Genomic DNA, 17,836 nt, shown 5'->3' with positions numbered 1-17,836 from the left:
AAGGAGGGGAAACTGCAGAGCTTAAGTATTAGCATCAGGCACATTACATTAGCAAGCTCCACTTATTCAATCTGCTGGCAAGAGTCATCATTTTTTCACCTCTACTGACAAAATCCACCATCGTCAGCTAGAAATGAGAGACCTGCTTTCTGGTCGCCTCTGGGAGGAAGATGGAGATTTTGACACGTTAACGACGTTACCTGTGGAGGGAGGGGCTCAGCGGGCGGTAACTTCACCACAGCAGCCGTTATTAGCGTCACGGTGACAGCTTCCCTGCTCGACTCTCGTGACAGGAGAGGGCGTTGCTTATGTACAGTATATATGGAGTTGTCATGCATTACTTACTGTGAGCAACTTCGGGTGGTCTCAGGTCTCTTCTAGCAGGGAACATTGTCAGTAGTTGGACGGTTTGCGGCATAGCACGATCTTCACAATTCGCGGGACGTCCATTCCGCTCCAAGGAAAACTGTAAGTAATAGTTAGTAGTAGAGAGACTGAGTATTTGTATGGCTTCACTTAAGTTTACAGATAACGTTAGAATGGCTCGCATTAGCAACCGTTACAAACCGAGGGAGCTAGCTGACAGGAATTGGTTATGTTAGTGATCATTTATGACATGCTGTTGCCCTCAGGCATCAAGCTGCCTTTTTGGACCTCACTCCGGCGTTATATTATTTTATTTTTGTTTTTATTTATTTATTTATTTTTGTTATTGTTTAAAAAAAACACTAACATCGCCAGACATGTCTGTGGTCAGTGGATTAAAGGGCTGAAAGTGGCCTGTGTGCTCTTTACTCAGTGAACGGAGCAATACCGTTCACCTTGCCAGGTGATAAAATAAATAATCTATTTAACATCTGTCAGACTATGCAAAGAACTTTAGTCTTTAATTGGTTGTTTACATACTTTAGTTTTCATGTATAGGTTTCTTTGTTGCCTCGGGGCAACATTGCGCATCACACTGTAACGGGGTCAAAGGGAAGTGGAGCCGCGCTGCATTGTGGGGTGGCTGACTTGACGGTAGTGGAAGGTGTTTAGCGATTAGTTGTTGTCATTGTCTGGCACTGTCAGCATTAGTTGTCAACCGTCAGTTGTTCATTATCAGAAATGTAGATAGCACGCACTAAACAAAGGCTCATGCAAAGAGAGGCTTTCGGCATAGACAAAGGAGCGACAACCGAATTTTCATAATGATCGGGTTAGCTAACGGTATGCTAACAGAACGACGGCTAGTCATGGATAATTAGTCTACCGCTATCAAGCAAAATTAAGTAACGTAATCCAGCCTTTGTCTGACTGACTACTGCGACATGTTTTGAACCGTATCCAGTACTGTCGTTTGTTTTGTGTGAGCTCGGCACTTCTTTCTGACTCCTGCAGTGAACAGCCAGTAGATAACTTCAGTTTAGCCTCTGACTTCATTCTGCGTAGCCTCTCATTGTGTTGCACGTTACAGCCGACATAAGTAGTGAAACGTCTCTTTAGCTACCTGGCTAATATATCTCCCCATCTTTCTTTAAGTGAGACTATGTTGAAGGTGTAGTCACAGCAGATTTACTGTCTGTCCTCAGGTCCCGCAGTCGCATTGCCTCAGCATGTTCATGTGTGTGTGTTTTATAAACTGGCTTGATCTGACTCGGTCTTTGTCCCTCCTCTCAGTTTGACAAGCATGGCCTCCACTTCTCCAAACAATTTCTCCTGGGTCAAACCAGGCAAAGTGGCTGCTCTGGCACTGCCCAGGATGCCATCTGAATACCGATTCCTACTGGACAACGGTATTCAACACCTGGTTTGCCTGTGTGAGCGAAAACCACCTTACTATGACTCGTGCCCAGAGTTGCATCTGCACCACATCAAAGTAGCGGACTTCACTCCTCCTTCACAAAGTCAGATTGACAGATTCCTCTCCATCGTGGAAGAGGCCAACTCCAAGGGGGAGGTAAGAACTCAGATACTTGATAGACTGTGCTTGATGGACGGTCATGCTTATGAAGTACTTTCAAGGCCCTCCAGGGGTTGAGTCTGGTATTGCATGTAGGCTCACAAGTCACAAATACTGTAACTTAATATATTTGGCATCAGGATTACTTGATTTTGGCAAAACTCTCTCAACAGTGGAAAGGAAAAATGGTCTTTCACAACCTTGCAGCTCCTCCAGTGCACATGAATCAAAAAGCAAAAGAGGGAAGAAAGGTGTTGTCAGCGTATAGGATTACATTCTAAGCATTCATTTTTTTTAAGTCTCACAAAGGCTGTCAGCAGGTTTTAATAAAGCTTAGTCTGTTACTTGTAGTATCTGATATTCCTCCAGTACTCAGACAGGATCAGTATTTCTGGTTTTGTTCAGTGGTGTTTGCAGAGGTGGATGTGAGCTTACCTACTTGCAAAAATAATACGCAAATTCGCATAGCAATAACTAATGCAGGATGTATGCTGTGTTCCAGACGACTGAACAAAGAACATATTGTATTGTTCCTCCTCAGGGCGTGGCAGTTCACTGCATGCACGGTCATGGGAGAACAGGGACCATGCTGGCCTGCTACCTGGTGAAGATGAGGAAGATGTCCGCGATCGACGCCATCAAGGAGATCCGCAGACTACGACGAGGCTCGATCGAAACTCGCGAACAAGAGAAAGCTGTCGTGCAGTTTTATCAGCGCACAAAGTAGCATAACATAACACGGAATGTAACAAATATCTTTATATGTTCTAATCATAAAATAAGTGGAAGATGTGCCTCGATTGTGTTGCTAAATACTTTATTATCTTGCTATGGGAAACAGTGAAAGAAGGAATATTTAAATGGGTGATGAGAAGATGTTCAGGACAACAATCCTGAACTCAATATAGGCTGAAGTATTCCAGAGGAATATTTCTCTAAAGAAGACATTGCTACTGTAAAGACATACACACACTTTTCACATGGTACTGTACAGGGTCATTTTGTTCACATTTCTTTTTGTTTACATAGATTATATAGATACTTCCCCCCTCTGAGGTTTCTGTTCACGAGGCTTTAACTTTCATTCAGGCACTGGATGCCAGGGAAAAGAGACGCTGACGTTCCTTGAATGTGAGCTTTTCAGGAGCTGCCTCTCTCTTGATTTTCTCCTCCTGTTTTCTGTAAATGAATGATGATATTAACAGGAATATTCAAATGTATTGATGTGGAAACACAAAGTAAGCAGTAGTTAAAATAGCTTTATAGAGTGTGGTCTGCAGATCGATTATTTTAAACATTTAGAGTATTTGGAAGAATATCATTGATATCTCACTGTTTTAAAAAGCACAATGAAGAAGCTTGTGATAGTACGTTTCTGACCTTCCAGTGTCATTAAGTCATCATTAGTGCATTTGATTGAATTTTGTTGTTTTTTCAACAGGCAGAAAGTTGGAACTCACATGTCTTGACTCCATCCACTTGAACACTGATCTGCCAAAAATATAGAAATGTTGTTATGTGCAATAAAGCAAGATGCCTGATGAGTACAGCGTCTTGAATAAATTAAACTGCTGAAATGAAATTCTAGTACTTGTGGTCTGTTACCTGTTTTTGCTTTGTCTTCCTTCTGCTTTTCCAACTCCTTCACTTCGGTGTTGATGTTACCAGCAGAGCTTCTCCTGTTCTAAAGTTAAGAAAAAATCAATTATTAAGTTTATATTACGTCATAAAATACTACAATCATGGAGTAATAATGCACAGACAGGGTTTTAGTGTAACCCATGATCTGAAACATCTCACTGTCCAATACATTATAAACATGTTTTATCCTTTGTTGCAGGTAGAGTCATGATGTCCTATAATCAGATAACTAACAGTTATTATGTACAGCCTTTGGCAGAAATGTTAAAGAAAAAATCCCTGTTCATCATTAGTGTGTGATCATGTTCCTTTGTCTTACTTACTTTCCCTTAACCCACTTGATTTTCTTGAGTTAGTTATTTACTACATTTCCCAGAATGCCCTTTGGCAACATCAAGATTCCCCCACATTCTTTTTCTAAAGTATTTTAAGGTGGATCTTGCCTTTACCTGCCGCCTGTGTCACACCTCACCTGTGTTCTTTTCTCCAGCTGTTGTATCATTAGCATCATATCCAGATCCTCCTCTTCCTCATCATCCTCATCCTCTCCTCTCTGCTGAATCTCCTGCAGCCTCTTCTGAAACTGCCACTCCAGGCTGAGCTTGCGGAGCCGGTCGCTCTCCTCCACCGTGCGCTGCGCTTTGGCCTGGAGCTCCTGCACCTCCTGCTCCAGGAGATCCACCACATGAAGCCTCTGCTGCTTCTCCAGCTTCTCCTGGGCCTCCCTCCTCCACGGGTCACCCAGCTCCTGAGGGTCTTTTTGCTTTGTAGGAGCTGAGCCCTGCTTCTGCTGAGTTAGAGGTTCTTGGAAGGAGACGTGTTTCGTTGGGGTGATGCTTACTTGGGATTTCGTCTCTTGGTCCCTGTGTGTGCTGGATCTGTGCTGCTGTGATGGACGTGAGGGTGGGGGGAGCTTCTTGGTTGCAGGAATGGGGCAAGCATAAATATGATTAGCTTGGTTTTGAGAAGTCTGTTTATTTTCATTAACTCCACTTCTCTTCACTGCCACTGAAGATGAACTCTGGAAGGTGGTGAGTGGAGGATTGGTGTGTGTGTTCATCCCCCTGGTGACAGGGATGTCGATGCGTATTGGCTGGATCGAAGGTGGAGGTGTTGGATGTTGTGAAAAAGGAGTTCTCCACATGCCGGCGCTACTCGTACGGCTGCTCTGCTGTTGCTTTGTAGAACAGTTATCTGAGAGGATGTCATGAGTAGAAACGCTTGAGCGAATTGGGAAAGATGAATAGTGGCTCATGGTTTGCCTTGCATGCTGGTCCTTCTGCTCCCAGAAATTCTGCGTTCTGTCCAGCAGGGGGCGTCCACTGTCTATGCACAAGTTCTCCTGTGACAGAGCTTGGCGCTGGAGGGGCAAATACAGAGATTTTTGTAGCTGTTACTGCTTGTATTTCTTCTTCTACTTAAGTAAAATAGCAGCATAATAATGCAAAAGTAAAAGTCTGGTACTTCAAATCTTACTAAGAGTAAATATCATCAGCAAAATGTACTTAAAGTATCAAAAGTAAAAGTAGTTTTACTACAGTTTGGTAGTTTGATCTGGTGGTTCCCACCTGAAGTAAGGGGCCTCTCCAAAGGGTCACAAGATAAATCTGAGGGCTGTCATGTGACAGTGAAGACAGTATTGAGTGACTGTTCTGAGTTACTTTGCAGTACTGTGAACAATATGTGGCCTCTGTTGAGTATGAGTATTTAGTATTTACTAAATATGATGAAACATTTTGGTACCAGAGAGACATGTAATGAAGACTTACCATTAAGGTCCTCTTACTGGAGCTCTGTCCATCTAAAGGCCTCAAAGACGCTGTGAATGTTTGCTGTGGTCGACTGGATTCACACAGGTTCTTGTCTTGGGATTTGGGGGTCGGTAGTGTTAAGTATTCCCTGTGACATGTCTGAATACAAAATAAAAATTAACAAAAAGGTCATTTTGTGACATAAATTCAGTTAAAAACTGTTCATTCTTGTAGATATACAGCATTTCCTTCCACTTTGGGTATTTAGCTGACACTGTTCTTCACAGCAGCTGAACATTTTACAAATGTTACAAAGAATTAGACGGCGAAATCTGGAAAAACCTCACATCAGCACAAAGGTTGATGCTGGAGACAGCAGCCATGTTGTTCCCTCTCAGAACAGGGTCAGCAGGTTCATCTCCATCCTCAGGCCCAAAACCTGCTGAAATACAGAGAAAATAAATGGAGTTATTCTTAGGACTGGCCCTCAAGCATTAAACGTATTTCACATTAAGGCATTACTGTAAGTGCCCAGCAGCGGTAAGTGATCAAAACAGAAGTGCACCCACTGGTCATGTTGGGGTTGGAGCGGTAAAATTGCCTGTCTCTCTGCATTATCTGGTCTTTCTTCCTCTTGCTGCTTCTGTGGAACTGTTCTGAGGGACCAGGATCCACAACACTGTACAGCATGAGCACTTCACCGTTTGGATCAGTGCGGCTTTTCTCGCCTTGTGAAGCAAGAAAAGGTAATGAGGCCCTGAAGAGCAGAAAGTGAAAAAACAACAACATGCTTTAACTTAGTCCGTGTTTACCTGTAATCCGCTGTGAGGCTGGTTCACTCAGCAGAGCCCCCAGGCCGTGGTAGCTCGCTCCAAACTTTGCAACCTTTAAGGTCACAACGGGGCCAGTTTGCATCATGATAGCTGCTGCCCTAAATCAATATAAGATTAATAAGGTCAAGGTGATCTCAGAGTAAAACGCACATCTCTTTCAGGCTGAATGAGTAAGGATTTTACTGATATCACTTGTCAGCTGTCTGAAAACCTCCATGACATTAACCGGAGGAAAAATGTTTTCCATTGCACGTTCAGTATTTGGACGTGTATGTCCTACCAAACTGTTGTCGACGACCGTCATGACCTGAATTTCATGACTTTATCTGCAACAAGAGCTAAAACAAGACGAGTCAAGTCGCTCCTCTGCATAACGTAAGGGTCACACCCAACACATGTTCTAATTTTCTGTTTATATCTTTCTCTTGTAATTTAATCTAAAGTTGCCCAATGAGAACTTTCCTCCATCTACTCCATTGCAGTTTTCATTTCCTGCCCTCTGTCTGAATTTACCGTCATGTGACTGCAAACAACCTATTCATCCAGAAGAGAACATAAATGTATGCACCAAATTTCATGGCAATCCACTGAGACATTGCACGCAGAGCCACGAATCAGAAGCTCATTGAGGCGCAAGAGGGAAAGTCCTGAAAGCTATTAAGCATCATCCTCTGGGGGCAATGAATATATATCAAAAATAATAATGATTAAAAAAATAATAGCAATCCATTCAGTAGGTGTTGAGGTATTTCAGTCTAGACAAAAGTGGTGGAACAACTGACCAAGAGACTGTCAGTGCCATTCCAAGAGCCACGCTGCTAGCATGACTAAACACATAACCTTTTTCCGGCCGATTGTATAAGAGGCTGTTATGTAGCTACCTTTCTTGGCTGAGGCCAACCAGGCTTTGACCATCCACGCTCAGCAGCTGATCCCCAGCTGTTAGCCTGCCATTCTGCACAAAGTAGAGTCAGGAGAGATTTTGTCCATTATTTCAGTATTTTCTTGTCTAATTCCTTTCAAACGATTCTTGACGTGTCACATCTGGAGTTCAGCTGAATCAAAAACGTGCTAGATCTCACCATTTCAGCTGGGCCTCCCTTGACAATAGATTTGATATAAATCCCAAGGTTACCTCGCCCTGCTGCCTGTGGCAAAGTAAGAGGCAGGATGTTAATTAGTTGAGACGTTAAGCAGATATTTTTCATGTTTGAATAGTTCCAGTTAGTGAACACATCAGAATTAGGAAAAAACATTGTGGCAGAACCGAAGCACCTTGGCAGCCACAATGCTGACCCCCATCCCACTGTTCAGGGGTTTGTTCAGTCTGATAGTTGCAATCTCTGGCTCTCTCTGTGCTGCCTATTGAAGAAAACAGAAATTAAATATATCCCTAGAAATGCTGTATTTGATGTGAAAAATTAATTATATTTCAACACATCCAGAACAGCAGAACACAGTCTGTGCCTTTTCTTACCAAGTCTGTGTTCTCTGCAGAAGAAGTTGGTTTCCTGAAGAACACGGTCCAGTCACCTTTGGAGTTCGGCTGGGATGTTAAAGAGCAGAGACCTGGAAGAGAAGGATGTCATTCAACATAAATATCAAACAAAACAAAGGGTGTGCTTGTCTTAGATACAGCACAACACATTATTTTATTTCACATTTTGACTTTTTGCAAATATCCTCTACCTTTTCGGCAAATTGGCTCTAAAAATTCCCCAAACCCTGGAGGGATTCCTCTCACAGAGTCACAGGAGTATCCTCCCTCCGGCAGCAGGAAGGGCAGGTGGAGGTCGAGGCTCTCCTCCAGCTGGATGTCCCGTCCTTCGCTCCGAATCAGGTTGTCTGCACAGGCCTCCGCAGCCGTCACTACAACATCGATCAAATCCTGCAGCGAGGATGACAAGTGGATCAGACAGCGGAAACATTTCAGGAAAAGGTCGTTCTGGTATATAGATTGGCATTTGTCATTCTGTGACAAGGCTTCAGGGAAGGGACATCCAATCTGCCTGCTGTGACCCTGAGCAAAATACTGAAGACCTTCCTGCAGATGACCCTGACCACGGACCTCCCTGGTGAGGGAGAAGAGTACAACATCAAAGTAATATACGTATATTCAGTAGAAACTGCTCTAACAGGAAAGTGATGGAGAATAAGCAAGGACTTTTACTTCAGGATTGTACAAGTACACATTTGTATGCAATTAAAATATCATGTGCTTTATGAATGTGGTTTTATGAAGTGAGACAACTAAATCCAATCAGTTATGGCATTAAAGTACTGAATCCTGAATCTACCTTGAATTTGTATTTAAGTACACTACAATGTACTTCGTTATATTCCAGCACTGGCAGTAACTGTTGCAGTTGCAGTAGTAGTTGTCATTTTGGTAACGGAAGTGGAAGCAGTTCTCCCATAAGTTTGGATAAACATCCCATTGCTATATTGATGTGTTGGGGTAGTTAAAGTTGTACCTGCTGCACGATCAGTTTTACTGTAATGTTACAAAAAAAAAAAAAAAAAACCTAAGAGATAGGCACTATAAGATTGATATCCATCCGCGGGTGACGCAGTATTGAACGCAGCCTTTTCAGGGAAGGCGGGAAATTTAAATGGACTATGCCCCGCCCACCACTGCCGCCGCTGCTCGCGACGCTTTTAGTTAGCCGTTGGCGAGCTGCTCCGTATGTCACAAATGTTTGCGTTGATTCGGAGTTGTCCGAGTGTCCTGACCTGCTGTCGACAGCCTGTGACCACCGCTCTCAGTTTACTTCAGCAAGCTAAGTATTTGCAGCTAACATATTTTAATATGAGTTGATGTTTTTGCTATGTTTGCTTGATGTTTGTATTTTTGGCTAAGCTTGTTTTATGAGGCTGCCAACGGCTGCTAGCTAGGACTTGCCTGCTGTCTTATGGTTGATTATTTCATTTCCGTTGGGCTTTGCTGGTTGCTGTGTGCTTTTATGTGGCTGTCATTGAACTAGCTTAACTACTTACGTGCAGTGTTTGCATTGATATCACATGTAACTTGATTTTATGTCATGGCTGAGAATTTTTCTTTTGTTTGGTTGTTGTTTGACACTAGCCAAAGGAATACCTTTTACATATTGGTATTATCTTTAGCATTAAGGCTACATGCAAGTCACAGTGCTAACTAATGTTATCTGTCTGGCAATATTTGACCCCCCCCCCCAAAAAAAAAAAAAACCAAAAAAAAAACCAAACAAATAACAGTCAAAACATACCACTGTTATTTCTCCCAAATAACATTATACCATCAAATAACATGAAAATAGTTTTTATGTTTACTTGTTATTCTTTATTGTTATTGTATTTGTATGTTTGTTAACCTAACCTATCCTAACCCAAACAAAAATGAATTATTGTGCCTGAAAATATAACAAGAATAAAAATAATACAGTTGAGAGCTTAATTAGAGGCTCAACTGTAGCTCCATTAGAGGCACAGACTGGGGTTGATTTTTGCATTTGCTTTCATATTCATGGTGGTCAAATATGAATTCAGATGTTGTCTAACCGTGAGGGGCTGAATTGGGTTTGTTGCATATTTCCTACTAGATTGATGCAGTTGTTGTTTGGATGGTAAACCCAGAATCTGCAAGAGGCAGTATTGTGAGTGCTGTCTTGTAGACAGTCCATTCGCTAAATTATGTCTCTGTTATATTGGCTTAATGGGGAATGTGACATGGCTTTTGACACATGGGATAGGTGGTCACATTCAATTTTTTTTTCACACACCTCATAGTCAGAAAAATATTAGAGAAATATTTCATTCAAAAGCATTGGGCTGATGTGACAACTCACTTTACTATATTCTGCATGTATTATTCATTATCATATTCATCATTGTTAATTATTCATATTATGAAATCTATACTGCTGAGCTCCTGTTTTGTGGTTGATGCTGCTGCTATATAGAGCTGCAGAACACTAAATACCCCAAATATCGACTCTGTACAGTACATACTCTCTTAAAAAAGGTCTGACCTGAGCTCTCATTAGTTAAAGTACTTTCATTTATACAGGTTATGTCTCTTAATATTAAGAATGGATTCGTCCCAGAAAACAGCATTATAGTTAGTTTCAAACAGGGGAAACAACACAAGTGTGAGAGTAGTTGAAGAATACACAAGAAGTACTCACAGGGGGGATGTGAGGCTCATTGCTTGCATAAAGGTAGCCAGCTAGCAACGTCTGCAGCTGCAGTGAGTTCAGCTTGAAACAGGTATTCTGGATGTCCTTCGCATCTTTCATTGAGTACTTATTCATGGTCAGGAGCATGGTTGCCTAGAAACAGCCAGGCAATGCTATTTTAACAGCACGCACTGAATGAAATATGTGCTCTGACACATAATTAAAACCTGAGGTAAAAACTGCAAAGTATAAACAAGTTCAGAAATATATTATCTTGCTGAGAAGTTCATGTAATACATCTTAAAAAGAACAGGTTTTGCTGAGTTTCTGAGGTAGAGTCTGACACTGATTCCATATTTCTAAAAGCGCAGTGTAAAACTTTTTTTTTTTTTAACCAATATTCAGACATGTAGTGCAGGGAGGAACTAACCTGGATAATGTGTCCAAGGTGGCAGTCTGCAGCCAGTTCCAGGCCCTGTCTCTCTGCCCAGGCTTCGATGGCCATGAGCCTTTGGCGGAGAGCAGCTCCCCAGTAGTGGGAGCGCAGGCCTGGAGTGTTGGCCTCTGGGCTCATCAGCTTGTTGAAGAGCCAGGAACTGATGAAATGGAAGAGTTGGGAGAAGAGCTGAATAGTGAGGGCGGGGTTGACCCGACAGCGGCGTAAAAGAGACATGGCGTTCATCAAGGTGTTCAGCACCATCTCTGCAACAAGCAAGACAAACGTTTATAGCATTTGAACAAGAGGCAAAATGTTTTGCAGCATTACAGCTCTTCCAAAAGTCTTGTACTTTGGTCTAGTGAGTTATGTAATTATTGCTGTAGTATTTATAAATAAACAAACATTTACCTATACCAGCTGGCAATGGGCCATGTTGTTCAGGATCAATCAAGAAAGTTGGCAAGTGCTTCCTTAATTCATTCTGTAGACACTGTAGCAGGCAACTATTCGAAAATTAAACATGAATATATGAACAAAAACTTTACACTGTACATTATGTGTAACATGCATCAGCACAAGCATTTTTTGTCTGATTGCTTTTAGCTAGTAAGCTATGTAATGCTATTTATTTTAGTTTCACAGAAACACATAAGATAAACCTTTTGATAAGGACTAAATATCCCCGAAACATGTTTGTATTGCAAGTTCTGTTGTGTTTTTGCATGTCTCCTGCCATTTATGCCAACACTGTTGTATCTGCAATAAGTGAACTATTGGTTGATAATTCATTGTCTATACAAAGCTTTTGCTTACAAAGAAGATAGAAAAACTGCATGTTGAAGAAACAGTGCTGAAGTGCTTGTGTATACTGCTGAGGTTTGGAAGTTCAGGGTTGCTACGCTAGTGCACTTTTGCTGACACGTCACAGTGACTCATTTGATGGGTGATGGAAGGCTCTGTTGAGCATGCTGCAGTTTCAGTTTGGTTTCAAAATCACTGAATCTCCATGTTCACATCTGTAGTCTGTACCTGTAAGCCTTGTGCACCAGGTGGGACAGATCAAACTGACTTTGCTGTGTGAGCAGGCTGAGGTCTTTGTCATGCTTGATGAAGTTTAGAAGCTCAGAGGAGTTGGCCATCCAGAAGGCAAGAGCGCCCGCGATGGCCTGCTGCCTCTGCAAGGCAAATATAGCAGCAGTGTCATGTTAACTCACAGAACACCTGGCAGACATGACTTCATTTTCTCAGTTTGCTCACAAACTGTCATTTGTGTGTAAATGTAACAAAAGTTAGAGGTTTCTTGCACTTGCCTGGATGACCTTTCCCGTCATGGCTACCATTCTGTTTGCAATCGAGGTCACATTGTGTGGCTGCCCAGACGGTGGAGAGCCTTGCCTGTAATGGCGTTGCAGAGCAAAGCGTCCCACAGCATAGAGGACATATGCAGGTGAGAGCTTGAAATGAACTGTGGAGCTGTTGGTGTAATTTATGACTGCAGACAGGAAGGCTTCCTGAGCTGAAATGTAAAAGACACCAGCAGGGGGCAGGAGGACATCATGAGAGTGAAGAGAGTGAGCTTACAACTGACAGGCATCAAAGTGGAAAATAATGCTTTGTGTCATACTCACAGTTACCACAGAATTTAATTTCAATTGGTAATCCATTTTTATCAGTAAAATCAAGATGAAGACTTCCTGTGTGCTTTTCTCCTGTATTTTAGCAAAGAGAAGTTGTATGAGGAATTAAAAAAACAAATTTCGTATTATATAATATGAATTTATTCATTAGACTCTACTGTTTATGATCATTTCTATTTTTCTACAGTTTGCAGATTACTGACCCGGGGCAGTCTGCCTCTGTTGCTTTTTGCTTTCTGTGCATCGCTTTTTTGTCTCATGGTGAGACATGCTGTTGTTGCTCAGTGGCTTTTCAGTTGACCTGGATATTTGGTTAAAGGGGCGGATGTTATTCTGATGGTAAGGGAGGCCTGAAGCCAGTAGTCTGGAAAACAAAAATTCATAGTGAACGATGTAACATTTTACCCATTGTCCTCCTCTGAAACCTTGTCAGTTGCTTTAGTTTTGTTCTTCTCTTTCTTCTTTTCTTTTCTTGACAGTGTTCTCTTGAAGTTTTGGATCACGCCTCCCTTTTCCTTCTCGTGACAGTTTTCCTTTATTGTTCAACACATGAAAAGAGCATAGATATGAGATAATGTGTGAGCAAAGAGAGAGTGAAACTGCAGACTTGATTAATGGTTTGAGTGTTACCTCCACACTCTCTCTGTCTTTCTTGAGCACAAAACGTCCTTCTCTGTTGTCTGTGGTCCAGTTTAATTGTACAACCAAAGGCCTCTCATCCAGATCCAGTTTGCCTTCTTAGTCCACATACAAAACACAGAAAAATTGTCAGAGCATATTCTTAAATCGTCTGAACTATTACAATATCACCAACTTTACCTAAAAACGCTGAACAGATATATGTGTGCTATTTTTGGCACACTGCTTTATATGTTTCATGACCTGTTTTCAATTAAAAATTTAGGGACTAACAGTTATTTTCAGTATCACTGAAAATGTCCAGAATTAATCAATTCATTGTTTAGTCTAGTTGAGAAGAGACAGTAAAGCTGGACATATTGGACAAGCTGAAACCAGAAAATTTTGATTCGTAAATGATTAATTGATTATCAAAGTTGTTGCTGATTGACCCACTACATGATGGTATAACTTACGGTTTCAACACTAAAAAATACAGTAATGTCATGTCCTTCTTAACAATATACAGTATGAGAAATTATTAATTCTGTGTCCCACCAAAGAGGAAAAGAAGCAGCCAGGCTGAGAATCTAAATCAGAATCTAAATGCAAGCCTTTCTCTTGGCATCACCTGAGTCGAGTGATTACCTTTATTGCTGTGGATCTCGTATAGGGAATAATCAGTGGTCAGCATTTTCATGTCAGGCCTGAATTTCTCTGACAGAGTTTTGATAACCTCGTGAGTTGAGGAGGTGCTGCAAACACGCAGGCACTTTGTGGCCACATTTCCTCCAACATGATCCTCAAAGTAGAAGCGCATCACACCATGAAACTCCAAGTTCTGCCAGAAAAGGAAGAACTTTTTTAGTTTTTAAGTGTAGAAATCATATTGCATAGAATACATAAATTCTAGTCTATTAAATTGCACATTTCATAGCTCACAGTCTTTCTCTGACTGCAACAATCAACCATTCATTGAGATTTAAATCTGAATTTAAACAGTAATGCAGTCCGGAGCAAGCTTAACAGGAAACATGTGATGTAATCGACTCTTCAACTTGGATAAGTGCGCCTATGTTCAGTAGGGAGTGAGCCCAATGGGACTTTAATGCAATTTTTCTCTTTTGCCATGTATTAAAACACAGAAGACTGGGAGGCAAAAGAGGAAAATGTGGCAGAACAGAATAAACCAAACGTAATGTATGTTTCAATTCGAGGGCCAGCATAAGCATTTTAAGAGCCATGTGTATGGCTCCTACCCACACCTTCACCACACCAATTCCCAGCACAGACACTGTAAAATTATATAGTCATAACAAGATCAACTGTAGCTCAGATCAAAGTGGTAGAGAAGGGGTAAATTGCACCAAACACTATAACAATGATTAACACACTGATCAGCACTGTTAACTGCTATCATAGTAGTGTTAGGAGTGGTAGTATTTTGATTTCTGTAGTATTTCTATTGCTATTCTCAGTTGTATATTCTCAGTCTTTTTGCATAATTACAACTCCATTGTGTCCACTGTCAGTTGAAGTCTACAACATGTTCAAAAGTTGTGGAAAATTCCATTATAATTTCTCACAGACAAGACAGATTGCTTGTTTGGTCAATCAACAGTTCAACACATACATTATTAAATTTACTACAATAAACAGCACAGAAAAGCAACAAATGAGACAAGATGCCCATGGACACTTTAGCATTGAAATATGAAATATATAAGGTATTAGATAAAACATGAAATACTAAATAAGACATGGCAATAATGATTAACTTACATATACCAGCCAAATGAATGCAGTGACAGTAAAAAATGTCACAAAATGGAAATACTCAAGTAGCATCCCTTAACCTCAAATCTATTTCATACTAAAGTATATTACAACAGTAGTTAAATATTCTTGGGTGGATGATAAGTTTTTAGAAATGCAAGTTCATCTAAAGTCATATAGAAAATCAAGGTTAACCCAACTTAGAACTTTTATGGTTTATGAACCCTGTCTGATGTCTGCAGGCAACTCACCTCATCAGGTTGGCTTATTTCAAACAAGTCCAGTCTGTTGTTGTTCCACTGTCTGATGACTTTGGCTAATTTCTCTCGTTCTTCCTCCTCCGGCATTTTTCACTAATTAAATTAAAAGTTTCTATCTGACTTGCTGATGCAGATTTTCTCCAGATAAACACAGAGAGGAATATCCTCTGACAGAAAAGCTCTTATCTGTCCTGGATATTGTATCTGTTAGGACCCCACCCCTTCTTCCATCTATTTCGTATTAGTTATAAACTCTTCGTACTGTGCTGTGAGTTCTTAATCATAATTACCTACTTTATCCCCACATTCACATCCCCTCCTCAAGCCCCCACATCCCTCTGCCCTCATTTAACGGGTCGGTGGATCTGTGTTATGTGAGGCAAACAGTTTCCTAATCATGTATCTGTCACAAGCAAATGATTCCCATCTCTCTAGTCCACCAACAAATTTTATTTTATAGTCACTGATTAATTTAGTCTGTCATTTATGAGTTTAATCTGTCATTTTGTCATTAATTGTAATCATATAATTTGCACGAGAGTTGTACTAGAGTTTGCTGGTTCAACTATTTTCATATATTTAACTATTTCTAATATATTTTAACCATGCTCCAGAAGTCATCATGTGATGCCGACAGTGTGAAGGAGTCTCAAAGACATTTTCACAAACACCATGAGAGACATCCGTCCTCGTTTTCTCAGCGACACGGATATTTACGCTTGGGGGAATCCCACTTCTCATGCAGCATACTAGTGATTTTCAACATAATTTATGGTCTTCCCATTCAGTCAGCACTATGTATGTAGGGCAGCTTTTGTTGGCTGCTCTGTAGCTTTCTGCGTAGACTCACAATGGAACAAAAGCTTTAACAAAACCAACCCTTAATTAGATATACAGTATAGTAGTCAAAAACTGAACAATCAATGTTATTGTTGTCTGGATGTTGGCAAATGCAGAGAAACATATTTTCTGCATGGTGATCCATTTGAGAAACATGTATGAGGCTACAATCCATCAGCGTATTATTTTTTATTTGCCTTTGTGACATAGAAGAGAGTACAAAGATCTACCAAGGTTACATAATCTTCCATTTTTTTAACAAAAGAAACGCAGTGAAGAAAATTTAAAACAGCATCAGCTTTAAATTGACTGATGTAGCCATGATTTCTGGAGGATGCTGAAGTCCTCTGTGGAACCACTGAGTTATAGTTATTTGAATTTAGCTGTAGCACCACCCACTATAGAGAGCATGTTTCCAAAGTTTGCGTTGAGAATATGCATGTCATCTAAGTTTTGGAAACAAGTGCATGGTGTGTTGTAGCAGTTGCACAGGCAGAGAGGACTCACCTACAAAATTGTCAAAACTTTTGGACTTCTCCAACCTGTCTTTGACTCTCAGCCCAAGCCTATGTTTTCCTACTAAAGATTCAAAAAACTGAGAAATTAATACATTTTTCAACAGACAAAATAATTTTTGAAAACAACTGGGCACTGTAGTTTTTAGGAAACTTTAAACCAAGTAAACAGTGCATTTGGTGTGCTAGTGAGTATTTCCAGAAGCAGGACTTACATGTGGGATTGACGTTATGAAGAAATGTCATCAAAACTATGAAGTTAATCATCTTAAATTATTGATCAGATATGAATGACTGGAAGGATGCGACTCCTGAAATTCATGAAGCAGTCAGCTAAAGAGAAGACATATCAGTTATGCAGATTAACTTCCAACTCTGTCTGAGTTGTTGGAACTACAACAACACCCAGTCAACACCAAGCTGTACAGTGGTGTTACAATGTGGTGCTTCTTTCACCTCATAAACAATGTTTGGCTGAGTGCAAACACCAGCCCTCAGAGAGCAGACAAACCCAAGTTTTATTTTGGCCTGTTATCAAGTTTCTTACAGAGTTAACATTGATTAGTGACATCTGATATGACCTGCTGCTGGCAACATTTATCATTTCAACTCAAGGCGACTGCGCTGGCTAAAAACGAGAAGCTGCTAGCTCAATCTTTTGTACACTGCTCTTTGGTAAGGAGAAAGAGAGACAAGTAATACAAGATTTGTTACTATCAGATAAGTAAATTTTGGCAACACAGATGACAGAACATAGTCGATCACAGGTGCAACCAGATCATTTTTCACATTCACACTATCATACATGATTACTCACTGATTTAAAAAAACAAACAAACAAAAAAACACTAACTTTTTAATGGATTTCCTTGAAGTTTAAATCTAATTCAACTGAAAAACTAATGCTGTTTTTATTTGGTATATGAAATGTGAGAAAGGATTGCTGAAATGCAACTCTCTGGTCCTTTTTAGCTGCTCCATGCAGCATTACATGCATCAAAAGCCAAGTGGTGGCTGGCTTGACCAGGGGTTTTGCAATTGATGGCACACTGGACTGCAGTGAGCTGAACGTGACACATGAAGCAGCCAGTGAGTTTGGTTTTTTGGGAGGAGCGAAAGTGCGCTGCTCTTAATGAAATGGGTGCACTGGATTTATAACACAAGTCTAATAGGTCTAAATGAGCATAATTTGACAGAGGAAAATCAGCATTGTTGAGGTGTGAGGTTTCAAAGACTTGGATCCTTTCTTCAGTTGATTTCCTTTCGGTGCAGTTCATTAGTTAACACCTTTACAGCCTCAGAATATCTAATATAATATAATAACAACTACCATAGTACATTTCACAGTACTCTACACTGGCTGTAAATCTAACAAACAGACTACACTTGGATATCATGTGTACTGTAAACAGCACATGTAGAAAATAGAC

At 40.7% G+C, this 17,836-nt stretch overlaps 2 protein-coding genes across 6 annotated transcripts; one reads left to right on the top strand and one right to left on the bottom strand.

Moving 5' to 3' along the window:
- The first annotated feature begins 125 nt into the window (after nucleotides 1–125).
- On the top strand, nucleotides 126–3,524 carry dusp23b (dual specificity phosphatase 23b). Of its 5 annotated transcripts, none has more exons than XM_076748218.1 (3): nucleotides 126–468; nucleotides 1,660–1,939; nucleotides 2,484–3,524. In XM_076748218.1, the coding sequence occupies exons 2-3, from the start codon at nucleotides 1,670–1,672 to the stop codon at nucleotides 2,667–2,669; spliced, it is 456 nt and encodes a 151-aa protein (XP_076604333.1). In that variant the 5' UTR covers nucleotides 126–468; nucleotides 1,660–1,669; the 3' UTR covers nucleotides 2,670–3,524. The 5 variants fall into 5 exon arrangements, with proteins under 5 accessions (XP_076604333.1, XP_076604337.1, XP_076604336.1 ...); XM_076748222.1 differs by lacking the exon at nucleotides 126–468 and adding an exon at nucleotides 763–1,030; XM_076748221.1 differs by lacking the exon at nucleotides 126–468 and adding an exon at nucleotides 985–1,209.
- Nucleotides 2,994–15,203, bottom strand: afdnb (afadin, adherens junction formation factor b). Its single transcript, XM_076748225.1, has 24 exons — nucleotides 15,043–15,203; nucleotides 13,664–13,856; nucleotides 13,028–13,134; nucleotides 12,803–12,930; nucleotides 12,601–12,698; nucleotides 12,389–12,469; nucleotides 12,071–12,276; nucleotides 11,790–11,935; nucleotides 11,169–11,263; nucleotides 10,752–11,023; nucleotides 10,331–10,474; nucleotides 7,857–8,055; nucleotides 7,645–7,736; nucleotides 7,443–7,529; nucleotides 7,250–7,315; nucleotides 7,049–7,122; nucleotides 6,147–6,265; nucleotides 5,904–6,062; nucleotides 5,682–5,776; nucleotides 5,353–5,493; nucleotides 4,056–4,943; nucleotides 3,548–3,626; nucleotides 3,403–3,433; nucleotides 2,994–3,121 (listed from the first exon to the last, which is right to left on the bottom strand). Exons 1-24 carry the CDS (start codon nucleotides 15,136–15,138, stop codon nucleotides 3,028–3,030), a joined length of 3,690 nt encoding a protein of 1,229 aa, XP_076604340.1. The 5' UTR covers nucleotides 15,139–15,203; the 3' UTR covers nucleotides 2,994–3,027.
- Nucleotides 15,204–17,836: the final 2,633 nt, after the last annotated feature.

Source organism: Chaetodon auriga, chromosome 14 (assembly GCF_051107435.1).
Source record: "Chaetodon auriga isolate fChaAug3 chromosome 14, fChaAug3.hap1, whole genome shotgun sequence".
NCBI classification, from domain to species: Eukaryota; Metazoa; Chordata; class Actinopteri; order Chaetodontiformes; family Chaetodontidae; genus Chaetodon; species Chaetodon auriga.
The sequence above is the reverse complement of the archived record's forward strand: the minus strand, read 5'-3'. Positions and strand labels throughout refer to the sequence as shown.